This window comes from Balearica regulorum, chromosome 14 (assembly GCF_011004875.1).
Source record: "Balearica regulorum gibbericeps isolate bBalReg1 chromosome 14, bBalReg1.pri, whole genome shotgun sequence".
In the NCBI taxonomy this organism is placed as follows: Eukaryota; Metazoa; Chordata; class Aves; order Gruiformes; family Gruidae; genus Balearica; species Balearica regulorum.
Window position 1 is genome coordinate 12,883,920 of NC_046197.1, and position 20,958 is coordinate 12,904,877.

Consider the following 20,958-nt stretch of genomic DNA (forward strand, 5'->3'; position numbering starts at 1 on the left):
TATGTCATCTATGTTGCTCATTCTGATATAAACCCTCAAACCATTAACCTATTCTGCACTCTGTGAGGACACGTGATGAAAAAAAAGATTTGAAAATGTTTGTTGCAATAGGCAGAGTAAAACATGATCAGAACAGTTTTTTAGCTTGATATTTCACTGGCTCATCTTACTCTTTATTCTCAGGTTGTAGTCAGCATAAACTTGTATACAAACATAGGTAAGATGATTATTGGATCACTTCAAAATTTGTGTTGAAGAAATTTCTTGACTTTGTGTGAAAACTCCCTCTTGAAAAAGTGATAAAAGGATTTCAGTAGTACTATATTTCTGAAAATTCAGACACACCATCCTTGCATTCCCTTATGTTTTAGATCATATGCTACATGCTCGGCAAGAAAAGACACTTCCCCTTGGAAGAACAGTTGCCTTCCTGGCGATGTCTACAGTAAAATAACATTAAAAAGAAATACAAGTACACATGTATTAGAAAGTGAATGGTTCCTTTTATTACTGCTAGCCATTTATTAAAAAGGAGATGGTTCTAGTTTAATTAACCCAGTTGAGAGTAGCAGATGGGGCAGAATGTCTTGCAGCGATAAGACAATTCAGAAATGGCACCAGATGTTGGAAGCTGTCCCTGGTGGTGTTTGAGTGCAGCACAGATGTTCCAGTCCCACCTGGCTAGTTTCTAAGCACTGCAGGCTAAGCAGCTGTGATGTAACCTATATAATGTACGCATAACACTAAAAGCAAAATAATTGAACTGCTGCAGCTTCTTCTGAGGGTGGGACTGCTTGGAGGTGAAATCTTTGAGGACAAACAAATAAGGTCAACTTAGCTTTCTCAGATCAGTGGAATACCTACTGAAAAGTAATAGCAAGGATAATTTGGGTTTTTTTGGGTAAACTTTTTTGTTTATTTAAAAAAAAACAGCCAACCCAAGCTTTCCTGTATGGTTCTTAAATCTGTCTTCTGTTTTTATATCTCACTGTATTTTATTAGTGAAAAATTGTTACTGTGCTGTATTCAGAAGTTAATAATTTATGTGCAGTATACAAATGTCTGCTTGAGAAACTTAATGTTCCTGCTGTAGAAAGGAAGCAAACTTACGAAAAAATGAACACAAATGCAAGCTCTGTCCTTGAAATCCCAATTCAAGATCACTGCAGAATCATTCATGCTTTAAGTAACACAAAAACTAAATATAAGGCGACATGTAATTTTTCATAGTAAGCATAATAAATTAACTTTTTTACAATAAGAAAATTTGGCTTTTCTATATTTCACTTCCAAAGTTTTAATTTTACAAACTGCCAAACTAGTAGCATCCCTCACTAGTTAAAACTTGTTAACCTTTTTAATCTCTCTAAATGTAGAGATAGCAAAAACTTGTCTTTTAGGTTTTTTCCCTAGGAAAACAAAATTGCAAGCTCTACAAGGCAGTTGGAAATAATCCAGTTTATTGTTGCTCAGGCTTGTATCAATATAGTATGGTGATGAACAGCAAAACCAGTGCCAACTTAGGGAGCAGAATCAATAAATCCATCTTGCCTCATACAGAACAGCTTTTCTTCATAAATCCCGCATGCACTTGTTGCAATGGATCCTTGTACAATGCTGTAATAGCAGTTGGCTTCCTTCTGTTTCTAGGTGGATCGACTGACCCATTTGGAGGATTTGCCGATTTTAGTTCGGCTGCTGCTTCAGCAAGTTTCCCTTCATCGCAAGGTAGGATTAATTTACAGATTGAAATGCTGTTTACGGGCAGAAAACAGGGAAGAGATGCCACATGGCATTATTGAAAGTCACTTCCTTTTCCAGAACAAACTGTGTTTATGTAACTGGACCACAAGTGCTATATTGAGCAAGGAAGATTTCTACTGTCTGGCACAGATGTCTCATTGGACCTGAAACTTTTCATTAACTTTTATTTCAGAAAAATGTTAGTAGAAGTTACAAGTATATCCCTGTTCATCTGATAATATAAGTATATAATATGACTTAAAACATAGCTGCAAGACTAATTTTGAAATGCATGGAAGTAAGATGTGACTTCTGGAGTGGAAAAGTAAAATCTGAAATGAACAAGTGGGGGTCCAAATGCTGGCTGAAGAGTGCCCACTGAACAATTAAGTTTTTAATCCCAGTTTTGCAGTTGTGGGCAAGGAGATATTTTGATTGGAGTTCTATCTACAGTGATGGAATGCTTCAAAATGACAGTATTTGTGTTCCCAAAATGATTGGAAAATTTGCTGTAGTGATAGGACCATTCAGGTTATCAATCTTCATAGTCTTCCCAGTGTTTTATGTAAGATTATTCAAATATTTTATTTGCAATAAAAAGCACTTTTCTCATACTTCAGCTAACAGTTTGCAAGCTTTTCAGATACAGATAGGTATTATTAATTATTTTTTAAAAAGTCAGCTGCGCTGGTGGGATAAAAAGACTTGCATGAAGTGTTTAATAGTCTGGTTTGCTTGCTTGTGATAATGCTGTGAACTGAAAAGTTGTTATACGGGTTTTATGCTGCTGTGTGTAGTTTCCGAACATGTGCAGAGGGTTCAGATTGGTCTTAAGAACTTTAATGATATAGGCAGGGCAGTAAATTACATGGGTAAGTTGAACGAACCCAAAAGATGAGATCATGTTCAATGAAAAATAGTAGCCCACCTGTGATAGAAACATTGAGTCCCTAAAGATGTCCTCAGCTCCCACCTGTCTCCTAAGATTAAGAAAAGTTTGTAATTGTTTAGAGACACACAGTTATGTTGGCCTTGTCAGATGGTGTAATGAGGGGAGCCTGGGAGAGGCCATTTCCAAAGCTTCCCATGATATCTGGATTGCTGTTGGAAGGCCTTGTGTGTTGGAGGGGAATTTACTCAGGTAATGTGTTCCATACGTAGTACAACCACGTCAATGGCTTTTGAAGTTGCGTATATGCATTTGTGGGATGAAGCTGACTAACACTTTATTTTAGCTTGGCTAAATAATGATTTGTTTACAGTCTTCTTCCTTTTTTAGGAGAAGCCTATTAAATAAAAGATACCTAGATCTTCCTTAGATGACATGAGCAAGATTTTACGGTTGACTCATTGCATGCCCAGTCATTTTGCATGCAAACATACAAGCTATTACATAGACATGGCCACTGTCTGAAAAACATTTCCCTTAAAATTGGACTGAGGAAAAAAAAAATGGACTGGGAAGCTACCTCAGCAATCAGCTTCCTTCTAGTGGAGTGATTTTGGGAGCCTACTGTGCTACATAGACAGGACAGTGCTGTAAACAAATATAGAGTGGAGGGAGCTGGCTGGCTATCTTTTGTGAAGTTAATTTGGGCAGTAGTGGTGTTTGAGGCTGGGGATTCTCAGCAAGGGTGTAGGGTTAAGTCTGGAATGAGGAAAGAATAGCAAAGAGGTTGATCAGCAAACCTATCTGTGAGCCACCTTTTAGTCAGCATGTTTGGATCTCTTCCTTTATTTTGCTGTGTTAGGAAAATTGTACTGGGCATGGATTAGTTAATACACCTTTAATTTGCTTGATAGGAAAGAACTGCTCTAGCTTTTTTACAGGCTTTCTTAGTCAAAAACCAAGTTGTTTTGCAAGCACAAAGCTGCCTACTATGCAAATAATTTGTGTGTTAATACAGTCTAAATTGATACAATCCTTTATCTGCATTAACATGATTAATCTATTCCAATCACCATTATGCAAGGGACAAGGAGTCCTGTGAAATGATTAATCATTCCTGAACAGCATAAGCCCCTCTAGGAATCTTTCCCTTCTTGATTAATCATCTTTGAAGTTCTACTGAAGGGGCAAAACCTTATTCCTTTTACCCCCACTTCTATTATTGGTGCTCAATGCACAGGTCTGAACATAGAAGCAGCACACTCAGCATTTACTTATCTATCAGGAATATTTAAAGTAGGTTTTAATTTTTAATATGTAATACTAATTGAAACATTCTAATATAGCCCCTCTTTGTGAGGGAGATCAAAGCAAATGTTCTAGTAAGGCCGTAAGCTAATGAATATTGGTCCACTTCACGTACTGAAGTTGTTGGCAATACTTGGATTTTATGAACAGATTTACTCTCCTACTATTCTAAATTTAAATTGGTAAAGATAATGATGACTAAATGTTGAAGGTGTATGTTGATAAATAACAGTGACGACTAAAGGTTGAAGGCATGTGTTGATAAGTATTTACATGGATATAAAAGACTACTCCAGTTACCTTTTGAGTGGGTAGAATACAGTTGTAGACAATTGCTATGGATGGCTATTATAGAACTAGCAGTTGTATAGATTAGGAAGCGGAGACTGGCACTGGATTCATCTATCCCAGCTGTACGTGTTTGAGTCTTCATTTGCTCATCTAAAGAAATTCAAGGGATGATTTAACTGTTCATTAGGACTCAAAGTTCATTTCATATGGCAATGACATCACTTGAGACTTAGCGGAAGTACCAGAAGTATATCAGTGACATAATCAAAAAGGCCGACCTGTACAATGGCCCAAACTTGGAACAAGATTTTCACTAGTAGCAATGAGAACTGTTTAAATGGCATTGCTTTATTTTTAGCATCTCCTGTAGATGTTTTTGTAAGCTTTACTTCCCCTGTGAAGTAACCCTTTTCTTAATAGAAAAAATGTGTTTTTTAAGGGAGATAACATCTCCTCCCATTTGACTCCAAGGTTATGACATATTCTCAGTTCACTGGTTTGTGTCTCTGGACATCTGTGAGCCTGAAATAGGTACCCTTGCAGTTGTATCCAAACACCTTATACTGTTAGGCTCTTCACAGCAAGATGCAGAGAGCATTGTAAGTTGCTGTGTTTTGATTTGAATATTTGTCTACAAAAGCCCTGGTATATTTAAATGAGACAAAGTTTAAGTGGTGAAGTAAGAGTTCAACAAAGCTTCTGCTGAGAGAATTGTTAGATCCAAGATTGAATTCCTGCTTCAAGCTGAGGCATTTAGTTCAGAAATCAGATTTAGAAAACTTCATGCGTTTTACATGAGTGCTTCATGGGATGGGAAGAAATTATTCCTTATCACCTCAAATAAGAATTCCCTGGCAAGTTGCTTTCAAAGTTCTGGGTTTTATTTCCCTCAGCATTGTTTTATACAAAGAGCTACTAATTGTATATAACCAAATTTTGAAGTAATTATCTTTGGTTTATCATAATGGAATTTGCTTTATCAAGTGGCTTATTCCTCACAACTGTTCTCTGAGTGCTGAGGTGATAAGTTGATAAATATTATCAAAGTTCTTTGTGGTATTTTGACTAGAGCCTCCAATTTACCCCAAGTTATCTTTCAGTCATATTTCAACTAAAGAAAACCTGTTCCTACTTGTCTCACATCCACAGGTGACATGTTATCAAACATCCATCTTTCCGTGCATGGATGTTTTCATATTTCCTTTGCTACCTTGTTAAAACTGTTGGAATATTCATGAGAGGGAATGATGTCCAGATGGAGGTTCTACCTGCAGATGTTAATCTGGACGGACACAGATCAGCTCTCATTTGTTTCAGTTCATGGAATATGGCATTTGCTCACTGCCTTTCTCTAAGTCGTCTGCCTTTCTTTTATCTGTCTGCCTTCCTCCCACACTGTTGCCTTTCAGGTACAGCAACAAGTGGAAATGGAGACTTTGGTGACTGGAGTGCCTTCAACCAAGCTTCTCCTTGTCCCAGTGCTTCATCTGGAGAGTTCTTCAGTAGCTCACAGCCAGCTTCTGCCCAGCCTCCAACTGCTTCAAATTCTACTGATCTTTTTGATTTGATGGGCCCCTCTCAGACAACCATGACCTCTTCACAAAGTATGAATTTCTCTATGATGAGCTCCAATGCTATGGGCATCAGTTTACCCATGTCAAGGTCACAGGTATGCTGCTATTTGTACAGTTTGCTAATGACCATCTTCTTTTGCCTTCTCCTTAATCACGGCATTGAAAATGAATTTATTCCACTCCTGGAGTCCATACCTAATCACTCAGATGTTGTGATCAGCATTTTGTAAGAAAGTTTTGTCCAAAAATGTTTGAGTAGCCTCTTAGAAAAGGTGTCAAATGTTCTTGAAAAGCCTCCTTTTATAAGCTAGTCTTCTCTGAGAGGGTCTTCAGTGTTCTGTAAAGTGTTGCTGCTTTGTCAAAGGTTAAAGCCATCCTCCACAGAATGTTACAGGTTTCCAGCCTCAAGTAGATGGAGGCGAGGATTGATCTGTTCTCCAAAACACAGCAGTGCCTCCTTCAGTGGAGAGTGTTTTTGGAAACCATAACAGGTCAACTTGGTGTTAGGAGGAAAAGCGTGTTTGAGTTCAAAACTTGACTGCAGATGATCACTGTCATTTCACATATTGATAGGGGAGCTTGATTCTAGCTTACAAAATATTCTTTTAACCCATTCTAATGGCATTAACAGCACATGGAAATGCTGCTTTGGAAGAGCTGAAGTTCATGGCTAAAACATCTCATTGGCTTTTTATTGCCTTCCGTGGAAAAACTAACACTTGCTGTTTAGTCTTGATTCCTATTGGTAAATTGTTTCAAGTGGATCCCAACAAACTTTTTTTTTTAGCCTCTGCAAAACATGAACGTTATGATGCCGAAGCCTAACTCCCTTTATAATACAAGCACAGAGATGGTCCAGAAGAATGCAAGCAAAACTCTACCCTCAACTTGGTCAGATCCCAGTGTAAATATCAGTTTGGACAATTTAGTACCTGGGATGCAGCCTTCCAAACCCCAGCAGCCATCACTTAATACCATGATGCAGCAACAAAGTAAGTGATTTTTTTGCGTTGTTCTGCATGCATGCTGAGCTCTGTGTGTGTTTAGTAGGTTGTCTTTGAGATGGAGTATTGTGTCAGTTACTGTTTTCTTATGTTTAGTCACAATTGTTTCTTGAACTGCTGCGATGCTTCTGATTCAAGTGGTATTTTCTAAATGGAGACTGAGGTGCTAGGAGGCTGGCATCTGTGCATGTTTTTACTGTAGAGTTTGCACCATTGCTGTATCTTGATTTCAGGCTTCCTAATCTCTAGAACATCTCTAGAATATGCATGCTAGCATATATTGGTATAAAATGCTATTTAAAACTTATACAGTTTTTGAGACTTCACATAGAAAATAGGAAAACAAGTGAAATAGCTATGGTTTTGGCCATCATATCTTTGTTCACAGAAGTTATCATGTAAGTCTCCTAAAATATGTAAGCATCTTCAGCATCAGATTCTGATTAATGACTTTTGTGTCCTGTTCTCTTTTTTTGCAGATATGCAACAACCTATGAATGTCATGACTCAAAACTTTGCAGCCGTGAACCTCAGTCCTCAGCCTAACATGATGCCTGTTCGACCCCAGACAAGCCCCTTGATGGGAGGGCCCGTTCCTGTGGGAATGGGAATGCCCAGTGTGATGTCAGGTACGATGGGAATGACGTCCATGGGACCCACGCCTATGATGAACCAGGGAATGATGGGAATAAACATGAACATGGGAGTGCCAGCTACTGGAATGGGTTTGACGGGCACAATAGGAATGGGGGTACCCAATATCGCTATGACCTCTCTGACTTCTGGGACTGTACAACCCAAGCAGGATGCCTTTGCAAATTTTGCCAATTTTAGCAAATAAAGATTGTAAAATAAATAAAATAAAATCAAAGGAAATAAATGGGCAGACTGAATGAAGGATTTTTAGCTGCACAAATATAGATGGGGAAGGGATGGAAAACACTGATCAATACTTTTTTTTTTTCCTTTATCAGTTAAAACTTCAACATAAAGAACCAAAAGCTATTTTCTAAATGTTGAAATAACTAGTGTTCAAATTCTGGAGAGGTGAAATGTTCTTCTAAGGAATGTGTTAGATGATTTTGCAAAATAATTTGTATTGAGACCATCAAAAAAACTTTCCTACATAGAAGAACCAATTTTAACTTTGAGACTTGATGGAAGACTGGAATGGGGGTTGGGTAAAAATGTTTGAGTCTAATTTTATACTTTTCTTTTTTTCTTAAAGAGCTTGATTTTCTTTTCCCCCTCTCCCTGATCGCTTTGTCATGATTGGATCATTCCTTTTACTACCACTGAGTCCACAATTGAAGTCACTCAAGTACTATGATCAGTTTTTTATAAGAATATATATTTTTGTCCAAAAATGGCTTACCTATGTGATTATGGCTAATTCAAAGGGACCTGGAATGTATATATACTTTTGCTAATATTCCAGCCACACTGCTATATTACCCAAATTTTTATTGTAAAAATCCTGTCCCAGCAATTTGATGATCAACAGATTTTTGGGGTCTTAACATGCTTCTATTGTTATAACTGATATCCAGTGCAAGGCTGGGAGAAGCTTTATCCAAGACTGCTGGAAGGTTTCCTTTCAGAAAAACTCCAGAAAATGCACTTTCTTGCAGTTCTTTCACAGTGGCAGTCATCATCCTTTGTACCACCAATATCCTTATGGAGCCACTGGTTTATGGCATCAGCAGGAGTCAAAAGGCAAAAATATTTATTTTTTGCATCATTACAAAAAATAACAAGGTGAATTACACTTAAGTTATGTAAATCTATAACCCTGCCTAATCCAACAGCATTAGATCTCAGCTTTTATACAACATTTGGTGATTCTTTTGTGTAAATATGGCATTAGCAGCTGTGGAATCCAATAGATGAATTTAAAAATATATATATTAATAAAGGAAACCTGTAGCAGTCAAAGATTTTACTGATTTACTGAAAACAAAAGAATGAATTAAGGTTTTGGGGATTTTTGTTTTTCCTTCTGTAATTCTGCATTTAAGTTCACATGAATCATGATTCTAGAATCAAGCTGGGAATATTGTTAAGTATAAGCACTATATTATAGGTATGAAATTTATTGCCTCCCTTTTCTTATGTTGGATTTCTTTTTTATTATTAAATTGATAAAACTTTGTTTCCATTGTATTCATAATGTTCTGTTATACATAACATTAAAATGTTCATTAAAATCAATGTTGGGCTGCTTTTCCTTTCATTCCATTTGACATTTATGAGAGCATTTGGGAAAAAAAATAATTATAATTTGGGCAAAGTAATTTTTATAAATAATTTAAAATTGTTTAATGACTTCTTATCTGAAGCCTTTCCTATCTGGCTCTACTGTTAGGAATTAAAAATGAAGCAGGCAAGATATCCTGACCCGCTCCAGCCTTGCTAATGCTCCATCTACAACATTTCTAATTAGGCAGAAATTCATGTACTTCAGCTAAGTGGTAATGAAAAGTGATTCATTTGCTGAATAAGAGATGAGAGTGAGTGTAATTAGCTGACTGCGGTTTTTAATCTTTCAACAATTCAATGTGTTTAAATTAGTTTCAAAGAATAGGAGCTTTCAAGTGTTGTTACATCAAAGTAATCAAGGCAGGCTTTAACGGCTGAGTAGGAGAGATCGCTCTGGTTCCTGTTCTGAAACCTTTAAACTTATTTGGAATAATCATCTTCAAAACCTCTAGTTCTGACGGATGGGAAGATTCAAAGTGGTTCAATCTATGCAAAATTGTGGTGGGAAGAAAGCTAATTCTGGGGCAATAGATGGGGTGACAAGGAAAACCAAGGTATTGTCAGTAGTGCTGGAGGGGCATGGTGCTGCTCGGTGGTCTTCAGAGGGTTTCTAATGAGTAGGATGAGTCTGTTCTCAATGCTGTCCTTTTAAGGTAAGTTCAGCTGTTAAATAGTTGGCTTTGAGTTGAAAGATCATGTCCTTGTTTAGGTTGCTCACATCTCTTCAGAGGAACCAGTGATTTAGCTTCTATTGGGACATTAATAATAATGAAGGACATTTGTCAGAGGTTAGAATAACTCAGTAGAAAAATTTGGTCAGTTTACAGTATTTTGTGGTTATCTCCATCGTATCTCAAGGGTGTATCACGTACATAAGCATGTGGACCAGTTGTAGTACTGAACTGATTCATTGCCCCTACCATACATTGTTCATCTTACGGATCAGTATCCTAATTACGAAGAAGGTTGTATGGAGCGTGAAGACAAGTTTTTTTTCAGCCAGCCAGGTTGTCTGCAGGTAGATGAGAAAGAAGTCCTTCGAACCGAAATAAACATTAGAAAAGAAAACCCAGGGAGATGCCTTCAGAACGTGGGCCAGGTGCATCCCCATGTGTCTTGAGCCCACAGTGCTGAGAGCCTCTTGCATGGAAGTTTCTTCCCATCCTCTCCCCCAGTTAAAAAACATGGGTCATAGGTACCAGTGCTTGGCAGAATATATTCAGTCTTTATCTAAAATGTAAACCATAAAATGGGCTGTGCTTGCTTAAAACAGTATTGAACTTGTTTAAGGCGGATATCAAAATCTCTCCATCTGATATTTCAACTATGAGCAAAATAATATATTAAAAATATGAATTATCTTTCCAGGTGAAAATACAAGTGAGCTGCTGCATGAATGATGACCCATCTACCCCTTATCAGCTGCTGCCTAATATAACCTAAATCATGCTGCTATGTTAGTACAACTCCTTCATTTTTAAAGCCAGGTCTAGCTGTAACAGCCCAGGTTTGGCCTTGTGACCACTGCCAGCGTAGCGTCGTGATTTTTTCACGCCATGCTGAGAAGCAGTTGTCATGGAAGTTTGGAGTAAATAGAGGAAACGTCTGGTCGTAAGAGGTGAACTTTACCACCTCTGTATTCTGTGGTTTCTAAACTTAATTGAGTTCAGTTTAAATTAGTGAAATCCTTTGTAAAGGATGTCTGTACTTGAGAAAGGGGCATCAGGATCCGTCCCTGTGTGCGCATTTATGGAATCATCCAAAAAATGCCTCTAGATGTGTACAAAGGAGTAATAAATTCCAGCACAGGTGCAAGTTCAGTGATAACTAGAGCATCCACCGTGTTCTACAAAAGAAATTCTATTCAAAACAGCTAAACAAGGGTATTTATAGCAGCATCTGTTTCAGCTCTATCTGTCAACTAAGAACAGTCTGACACAGCTTAAGGGAGGTGGGGGAGGGATTTATCAATGAAGTGTTTACATAATGCAGGCAGGCATTGTATACTCAAGGTGATACCGACTATAACAGGATAACAAATATCTAAAGACACTTTTATTCTCAGAGGCCTTTGCTCCAGGAGTCACTCTACAAAATTGCCTCTGTGTTCCTTTGTGAATGACTGTAAACACTTTTATAGCATAGGACGTTTTATAGTACTGTCACTTGGTTCTGATTAAAGCTTTTAATGACGATGAGGTTTTTTAATTTTTTTTTCTTCCTCCCCTCCAATTTTATTCCAAGCCGTCACTAACTAAAGTTCAAAATTGCTTCAGGCAAACCCGTTGGGTTTGCACACACATTGAAACTCTTGTTTTAAGCAAAATATTTAATTTGACTGCAAAGGAAACTTTTTTTTTGCTTAATACTCAGAACTGCCAGCACAGTGAAAAATCACTCATTGTACAGCTCCAGGTACTTGCTGACAGATTTGACTAGCAAAAAGCAAAAGTACGAATGAGAGAACTGAAAGCTACATACTGAAATATTGTCCTTTTCTTCCTACGTTGGCAACTGAAGCGGGGCTCCTTCTCGGGGAGAAAGCAGCACTGTGCTCCCTGCTCCTCGGAGGCTGCTGTGGTGGGATGAGCTGGACCAACCGGGCTGTGCGCTATTCCCATCAGCCAGAAAAAGAATCGGTGTGACCCTTCCTTCCCCCCCCCGCAACCACTTGGATTTGGAGCTTCTAACATTTTAAATGTGTCTGTGGGAGAAGGGCTTCCTGGGGGCGGTAGGAAGATGGTGGTGGTTCCAGCCCCGCTGCCAAGACCTGCCTGTTGGGAGCTGCTTTTGGCGCTTTGAGGAAAGAAGGAAGAAAGGAAAAAATAGTAAATTGCAAAGACAACTAGGTGAGCCTGGTTAATGTTGTGCGACTGAAAGGATGGCCTGTGGAATTTGTAAGTCAATCTGTACGGCTTGGTCAATGATCTGCTTACAGTTTTATCTAGGTGGGTTGCTGTGGAAGTTTGCTTTGCCATGTAAAATGACCTTTAACAAGTGAAATGTGTCTCATTTTCATTTTTTATGTGCTTCTGCATCCGCTGTTCAGATAAGGAAGGCTAAAAGGTAAGGGAGAAATTCTGCAGAATGTGGAAAATGAGGAAGGGTGCCTTTGCAGAACTTCGTGTATCCCTGGATGGCTGCAGCGGGGGTTCTTTTCATGGAGTAGTCCAGGTCTCCACGTCCATGTGAGTTCTGCGTGTGTACAGCACAGTGAAGGCTCAGCTCATCTCTGGTTTCAAAAATGTCTCCTCACAAATTTGCAGATTATTTTCTTTCTTTAATCATGCCATGAGGTACTGGTTCAGTAATTAACTGGTTCTTTAATAGAGCTACAATTACTTTGTTTCATGATAAGGGGAAAAAAAAAGAATGCATTCCAAGACAGAGCTACTTTCGACATCTGGGAACCCCCTAACAGCTGGCTATCTAATGAATATGCATCTGCTTAAGAGGCTGTAGGCCATTAATAAACCAATAGATATAAAACAGAAACAATCTTTGTCAGCTTCAAATGAGATTGGATGCAATGTGCTGTGAAGTGTCACTGTCACATTGAATCGAGCTGGGGAGGTTAACAGCCGCTCCTCGGTACCGGTGGCTCCGTGGCAGAGAAGGCAGCTGCAGCCTCATGGCATGAGGAGGAGGAGGAGGGCTGGGCTCACAGAGCTTTGCAGGTGGTTTCTGCTCCATTTTCCTGCCTTATTTCTCATGGTACCAGTTGTGTTTGAGGCGCTGGTGACCTTTTATTTGGAACTCCAGCTAGTCTGGCTTTTTTTTTTTTTTTTTTTTGTTTGACAGAGGAGGATGGGGGGTTTCCTACACAAATTATTTGAGCAATGCGGGAATCGACCATGTGAATAAATGACTGGGGAGAAGTTACAGGAATGTGATGAAAATGCACATATTTGTCTGAGACCTGGGGCTTTGTAAGGAGACTAAGAAGAGCCTCTGAGCCGTGTCGTACAACAGGACTGTTGTAGGGTGAAATAAACACTCTTAAAAACAGCGACGATGACCTCATGTGACTGTATAAATATCTCTGACCCCTTAAGAGTTGTATCTGCACTTTTTCCAAGGAGTGTAGCATCGTACGTTGTCCTAACCTGTAGCAACATTTGGTATTTTATATTTATATTGTTCTGTGCCTTTATTTCCTGCGACAGCTCCCATAAATGCGACGTGGATTTAGCGTTATTTTAGGCATCCCTATCCCTTCTGCCCAGCTGTCGAATCCAGCCCAGGCTAGTCTAGCGTGTTCTTCCTTTCAATGGCTACTCACACCGAACAGCAGCCTCTTAAAGCAGTGATAATTATTTTGATGAGGAATGTTAACGAGGTAGAATCTTCCTCAGAGAAAAATCTGATTCTATCTTAAGCTGCAGTAATGGTAAAAGTTACTGTCAATTGTCGAATAACCAACCGGTCTGCAGCCTCCCCTGGACAGAGGTTAGAGGCAGCTTTTATTTTTGGTTCTGAGGAGCTGGAGTAGAGGTCTTGTACCTCGCCTGGACTCTGCTTTAGAGCCAGACTTAGACCATATACCTTTTAGTTCCCAGGAAACTCTGCAAATTGCGATTTGGAATTGTTTTCCCTGCAACTCAGTTGTAAAGGGCAGCGCTCCGTTTAGCAGAAAGATCACTGCAGCATTCAGCTTTTTGCCCCCTGATTTACGGGTTTTAGTTACAAGAAAATGGAAGCAAGAAAAGTTAAAATGGGAAGATGAGTGCTCTGTAATTACTGCAGATCTTTTCTAGCAACTTCTCAAGAGAGAAAACTATTGCACTCTGTATCACCACATTGATATAATTTAAGCCAAAATCTGTTAAAAAATACTGACTGAAGTTCCTAGTCTTATCCTTAATTACTAAGTTTTAAAACAGAAGATGGGTTATTCAAAGTCTGTTTCAGAGTTGCAGCCACACTGGTGACAAATTTAACTTCTCAGACTTCAGGTTTTACATTGAGGGTTGGCGTAAACTGGAGGTGTAAACCTGCGCTACAGACGAGCGTCTTTGTGGGTTTTGCAGGGGTAGAATTTTCTATCCCCGCTTCGGACGCGATGCTGCTGCACTGCCGCAGCCCATGTCTCTGGCAGGGGCAAGGGCTCGTCTGCTTTGAGTAGAGCAGGTAGGTCAGTGATTATCAACCCACCTTCCCTCCCTCCAGAGCTCTGCCTTTCATCCCAGCATTAGCAGGACAAAGACTTTACAGTTTTATCTTTTTTGAGGCAGACAAAAGAGAAAGCTGTAAAAGAGGGCTGTCCTTTTAAATACTTTAACTTTTCAAGGTCATTGGTGGAGCTTTTATCGATCAGAAAGCTAAATTCATACAAAAAGCATCTATAATGAACCAAGCATATCTTGAACCTTATCCCTGCAGCTGAATACGAATTACCCAGGAAGGTGCTTCAGTGGCCACGTTCCCCGAGTTCGGCATCCCTGCGAACATCCATGAAGTAAGCAGAGAAGCCGCTACTGTTGTGATTTGGCATCTATCAATTTCTTGTCTTTTTTCTGTAATTGATTGATTAATTATAGCATCTTAATGATCTATTTAAAATAAATAAACCATTTACACCATTTCAAAGGTATTTTGTGATGTTCAGCTGATATTAAAATAGCACCAGCCTTATGTGCTTTTTCAGCAAGTGACCTAATTAGTTAATAAAGTAATTGAATATTAAAAAGGATGTTGCAAGTGATTAAAATTTAAGAGCCTTCAGAACATTATTAAAGCTATAAATCATACATCACTGTTTTAATTTGCATAGCTACAGAATTACTAATGGTCCCACATGCATAAGCTACTTGGCAATTAGTCTTTTAACAAACTGTTGGTGATACTATGAGGTTACCAAAATCCTTCTCCATTTTTTGATTTGCAAACAAAATCCAGGATGAGAGAACACTAAAGGTTAAATTCCTAAAAGCCAGGAAACTTGGCTCTTTCACGTGTCTCTCTACCCTCACCTCTGTTCACTCCTTGTCCCTTGCCCTTCCGGCCAGGGGACCGCATCCTCCCAACACCCACCGAGGCGTAAGAAGGAGAGGAAGAAATGTCAGTCTCCACCTTGAGCTTCCTAAAGCTGGCCTCCAGGCGGTTTTCCAGCCCACGTGGATGCATGTGAATCTCCCTACCTGGTGCTGGGATGTTCTCCATTTTTGTCTCATGTATGACTGTCATGGTGCTACTTTCCTTCTCCGTCACCTGGACTCCAGGTCCAGAACAGCGCTGGGGAGCAGAGAGAGGGATGCCGACCGCGGGCAGCCGTACGTGATCTTTGTCCCATAGACGTTGTCTTTGGGCTGTAGAAAAGAGCCAAACCAGTTTCGTGTCACCTTCCAACTCCCTACACTGGGACTCGCAGCACATGGGAAGCCTTAAGTATCTGCAAACAAAAAAACTGTTGGAAAAGTGTCGCTGGTGGCTCACACTGATGCCCACACTGATGGGCAGGTGCTCTGCCTGCACCGTGGGTCCAGCACAGTTGCGGCAGTGAGGGGCAGCTGCCCGCGGCCCCCGTTCGAGGTATTGGGCTGGCCGCAGGCAGGAGGCAAGACAGGATGACAGTTTTCAACTTAAGAGACAAACTGCTTTGGCCAGATGAGCTGCCCCAGTCTCCCCTCTTGCCAACAGCCAGCGTCTCTGCAGCGACGTTCCCACTGTCGGGAATGCCGTCCAGCTCCTGAACTCCAGCGGGGTTCGGTCCAGCGCACCGGCAGAGAGCGGGTCTGTCTCTGACTTTAGGACTTGCAGCCTGATGAGAGAAACAAGGGTGCTGCAGGCAAAGCCAGCCACGTAAAGCAAACGGACCTGGTGTGCAACGGAGCGCAACCTCGACACCGGGCAGCTAAACTGGGGCTGGAGCAGCTGCAGCTGGCAAGAGGGAAACAGCCAAAGCTACGGCCATGGGCCAAGCAACCCGCATCCCCTCTGCAGGAGCTCAGCAGCCTCTTCCCCCCACCCCAGGCAGCGCTGCACGTCGCACGGCTTCCTCCCCCCCTGCTCTGCACAGCCCCGCGACAGACTCACAGCAAGGGAAGGGGCCTGAGCAGCTCCTCATTTCCCACCTTTTCCTTCGAGAGAGGCAGGGTGGGCTCGCTCTTTGGGAGCTGGGACCGCAGCACGCCAGCCCATCGCAGGAACGCAGGGAACGGCCCCTGCCTGGCTCTCGCTCCCCAGCTCCTCCTTCCCTCACGCAGTGCCCGGCTCAGTCGCTGCAGGTGGGCTGCTGGTGTGAGCTGGTACCTTCATCTTGTACATCTCAAGTCCTTTGTCTTAATGGAGCAAAAAAGACATCACAGAACAGCATTTACATGCAAAACAACGTCATTTCTACCCAGTCAGCAGAAGCCTTGATGTAGTTTTAGCTATTAAAGTGCGCTGGCTGTTACATTACCAGGAGAACTTCTTTTTTTGCACTGCAAAAAAACTTTTCAGGAGCTTCTTTTGAAGCCTTTATTGAGGTCAGGGGCTGCAGCCTCTTGCAACCTTTCCATGTCAGCCCGCAGTACTTTTTGAAAGCCCTTACACTGGATATCGTGACAAACGCCAGCTCTCTGTTCGTTAGTTTACACTTGGTAATAGATGTGAGGCCAGGGCAGAGGATGGCTCTCGGCAAACGATTCCCACTCTGATGCACTAAGGTTTGCCACGTCTTGAATAGTTGGAGACAGTACCATCCTCTTTTAAGGGTCTGTGGTTTTAATTAAAACAGCAAGCTAAGGAACGGGTGACTTCAGAGCATTTTGACCCAACAAGGAATGACAAGCACATGGCTGCTTTTAAAGTTAATTAATTAATTCCCACTATCTTACCGGTATAAAACTGTCAGCACACGAGAAAAGGGTGGGCAAACCCCACGCAAAGCACTTTTGTAAACTAAGCTATGCACATACAAGCATCACTGCTATATGGGCAACACCTCGAGTGCATGAGGCGAGCTGCAGGAGACCAGAGTTGACACCAATTCACACCCTGGGGCTGGTTTAGGGCAAGTTAAATCAATGCCCCATTTCAGCGCACCTTGACTCCACCACCCAGTTTCACTTCAACGTTCCAACATCACCTGCTGGGGCTCACAACGTCAACGTGAGAAGGCAGACAGGAGCACGCTCCCGGGGTGACACCACCGCTCAGGGTGCCTGCGGGTGCGTGTTTGGATTGGCATATTCTGCACAATTACAGATATTTAATTTTTAAACATCTGGTTTACAAAACGCTGCGAACACAGGCACTTTGAGAACGTAGCCAGTGCTTCTCACCAGATAACCCACTGTTCTGCTGATCAACGCATTTGGTAATTGTCTCATATACCACATGCCACCCTAACAGCTTGTTATGAAAAAAGCCCACTCCATGTGGGACCCCTTCCCTGAGAGACAGTGCTCCAAAAGAGGACAAATAAAAGACATTTCTTGCTCTCAGATTTTAAACGCTTCCATTTTTATGGTGGCTGGAAGGGGGCAAGTGGAGGACTTGTCTCACACACCTACGTCTGCTGCAGCAGCCAGCTCAGCTGAAAACCTCCAGGAGCAGCTGGGCTGTGAGGGCTGCCAGCCCGGCTTTCAGGTGTGCCTGTGCACGTCTGGCAGAAGGTTTTAGCCAGGAAGCTCAAACCCCTGACCACGATCTAAACCGTAGGCCAGGAAGCACTCTCATCTCACACACAAACAGTTTTTCAAGTCTGCCAAAATACTGATTCACCCAAAAGACAACTCCAAGTGACACTGGAAGAATTTCTGTCAGAGTATCTGCCATCACATGGCCTCCTATGGCATCTGCATCAAAACCTTAACTTCCAAAGAGCATTAGGACAGGGACATTCCCACTCCCAGCCACATTCACAAGCTGTTAGAGCAGCTAGCAGGGGAGACATAAACGTAGTCCCTTCAGTGTTGTTTTGAACCTGTTAATCCCTGGGTTTGGCCCTGCCTCCCAGCAAAGCCCTTTCAGCAAGCGGGTCCTGCCAAGAGTCCTCGCTTTCCTTCGACTTCCTCCCACTGCTCTCCCTTCGGAGCATCCAAGTAACTAAAAGTACATTTTCCTCCAGTCATTTCTTCCACCACTTTGACACCTTTGTGATGTTGCCTAACATCCGTCTGCATTTCCCCAAAAGAACCAGCAAAAAAACCCTTCTTCCCAGCAGAGAAGTGGAAGATCAGTAATTTTCTGCTTTTTTGGTCCAGCTCTTCCCGTGCTCGCAGTACAGACCACGGCTGACTCCAGCCTCTGCAGCCACAGCATCGTTCCGTGCTCTTTCCACCGAGCGCAGCGCGGTATCCTGTTTGCCATCCTTCCTGCTGCTCTCTGCCATTAGCACGGTACTATCAGTTTTTCCACTCCGACTCCCACATCCTTTTCCTGATTAACACATCGTACGATTGTTCCATTGACCACACTCTGATGGGAAAAAACAATTGTGCTTGAGCCTCGTCCTGCAGCAGGACAGGACAGAAAGGGGCTGGTTTCCTTCTTCAAGCCACTGCTGATGCATTTAGATTGCTCTATCACAGCATCCATATTCTCAAAGCGTATCGCTTTATAGGATTTACTCCACTGCATCAGTTGCACATAAATGATACATAAATTGCCTACCTTGAGCCAATACGTGGCGATAAATTTTGGGCCAGTTCCTGCTATCCCCTCCTGTTGTCAGCCCCTGGCAGCCTGGAGGTGAGGGCTCTTTCCCGGTGACCTCAGCCATGCGATCACACCAGGATGACTATTTTTATGGGAGAACTCGATCAGCCAGTTGAGGTGGGAAGTGATGTTCTGCAGAGATCTAACACGTAACTATTCACGTGAGGGCTGCAGCACGCGGGGCCTGACCCGGGCACTACGAAGCAGCAGACGCGGTGTCCGATGAGCACCCAAACTCCTGGGCTTGAGCTAGGGAACGGCCCCCACGCACCCCACGCAACCACTCGGGATTTTTTGGCTCCCCCGCTCTCACCTCCGCCCCTTCCCAGGGACACGGGTGGATCTGAAGGACACAGAGTGAGGAGCACGGCCGCCCCCAACGCACCCCGCCATCAGGGAGAAGCCGGCGCAGAGCCCACCGCGACACCCGCACGGGCTCCTGCAGCCGGGCAGCTTCCCAGCGCGGTGGGGGGGTTTTTTTTGGGAAACCCGCTGCTCGCTGCCCGCCCGCTGCCCGCCGCGGGGTTTCCCTTCAACCTACCGCCACCTCGTGGGCAGCGAGAGCAGCGAGCGCGGGGGCACCGGCAGCGCGAGCACAGGGGGGCCCGGGGCGGCAGCAGGGTTTGGAGTTCTTCCCCCCCCGCCCCGTTAGGGACAGGGAAGGGACGAGCAGGCAGGTGTTTGGGAACTGCAAGCGGGTCCGGTCCCGCAGCCCTCCACACCGCGCAGCTGAAGCCACCTCCAGCCCGTTTGAACCATCCCTTGCTCCCGGAGGGACCCGCAGCAGATCTCCTGCCCGTCAGAGCGGTCACAGGGCTGGGCAGAGTCCGCCTGGCACTTCCACCGCTGCGCTGCCCGAACCTGAAGGAAGGATCTGGCCAAGACTCCCAGGTGAGGAAAGAGCAACCTGAAGGGCTGTAAAGCATAGGGGATTCTTTGAACAGTATTTTTTGAGCATTTAGAGCCCATGGCAGAGAGAAATCCAGACCCCTGAAAATTTCTCCACTCCTGTCCCAGAGAACAGGCCCCTGTACAGACCAGAGCGCAGCTCGACCCCTGCGCTGCCCATCCCTCCCCTCCCCGGGATGGGTTTCCCCAGATGGAGCACCGGGGCTGCCTCCTCCCTCCGTGCTGGCCCATCCGGACTGGCAGTTGCAGGAACATGGTCCGTGGGGTTTGCAGCTGTGTCCCAGAGGAGTCCAGACCATCAACCCTAAGCCTCTGGCAATTGTCACAGATCATTTTTACGGATACAGGATGTAACTATTCACTCTCCCAAACGACCCTTTAAAAAGGATCTGCATAAATAGCAACAGCCCGGAGCGATTTCTTTACAGCTAGACTTGTGCGGTGCAAGATGTGGCCCAGCCTTACCTCGGCATCCAGCATCTCCCAAGCATGAGGCAGCAATGCTGCAGAGCTGCACTGGGCAGGTGACCTCGCCAGCAAAATCACCGCAAGCAGCGGCTGCGGTTTGTCACGACACAACCAGCAGCTGGAGGGGAAGCAACAGCAGAGCTGGGGAACAGTGAAACCGAGGTGCGCAAACTCGGCGCGATCCCAGACTCAAACACTTCAGCTGGTCAGAGACCAGTACAGGTGACCGGCACACAAAAGAGATTTGAGAGCAATGCAGATGGCTATAATAAAATTACCTGGTTTTAAATTTGTCAGATACTACAAAACGTGAAAGGAGAGGTGAGGAAGAGAAGTGCGGACACACTGACAGGGGCAGGTGGAGCAAGATGCTTAAAGCAGCCATCAGGATCCAAACAATTACCTTCTGCTGAAAGCTTCCCAACACTGCCCAGGGTCCTGAAGGAAACGAATCTTGTGAGGTGCAATTATCTTGCCAGAGCTTCACAAAAACTACACCTCTATTCAGCAGCACAGATCGGTGTTATCAGACGATCCAATCCAGCTGGTGCTGTTACGTACTCTTCAGTTGGTATCCACTGTCCGTTAACTCAGAAACCTAATGATACCTATTTTAAATATCCAGACACTTGCTCAGATTTCAAGCAGGCTATGAGCATCACCCAGATTGACCCATAAACTGAACATGTGAATCAGCAACATACTTCTCTGTATTATTAAAACTTCATTTTTTACATATCCTTCATCACTTGGATTATTTAAGGAGTCAAGGACTGCAAGGCTGTGGAAAACTAATAATCAAACCTAAGAAATTGTCTGTGTTATGGTAGATGACTGGTCAGATTCACAAATGCCAAGATGAGAGAGA

The 20,958-nt window shown here is 42.9% G+C and overlaps 1 protein-coding gene and 1 long non-coding RNA gene across 2 annotated transcripts in view; one reads left to right on the forward strand and one right to left on the reverse strand.

Annotated features, from left to right (window-relative positions):
- CLINT1 (clathrin interactor 1) overlaps positions 1-9,020 on the forward strand; it is a 52,050-nt gene extending 43,030 nt beyond the window's left edge. Inside the window, exons 9-12 of the mRNA XM_075766587.1 lie at positions 1,651-1,728; positions 5,641-5,900; positions 6,593-6,797; positions 7,289-9,020. Coding sequence (XP_075622702.1) covers positions 1,651-1,728; positions 5,641-5,900; positions 6,593-6,797; positions 7,289-7,650 — 905 coding nt within the window. The 3' untranslated portion in view covers positions 7,651-9,020. The remainder of the gene's footprint in view (positions 1-1,650; positions 1,729-5,640; positions 5,901-6,592; positions 6,798-7,288) is intronic.
- LOC142603864 (uncharacterized) lies at positions 8,794-19,084 on the reverse strand. The gene is made up of 4 exons (XR_012837758.1): positions 18,669-19,084; positions 18,285-18,473; positions 16,142-16,348; positions 8,794-15,828 (listed from the first exon to the last, which is right to left on the reverse strand). It is a non-coding gene; the product is annotated as an uncharacterized LOC142603864 (long non-coding RNA).
- Between the last annotated feature and the right edge of the window lie 1,874 nt (positions 19,085-20,958).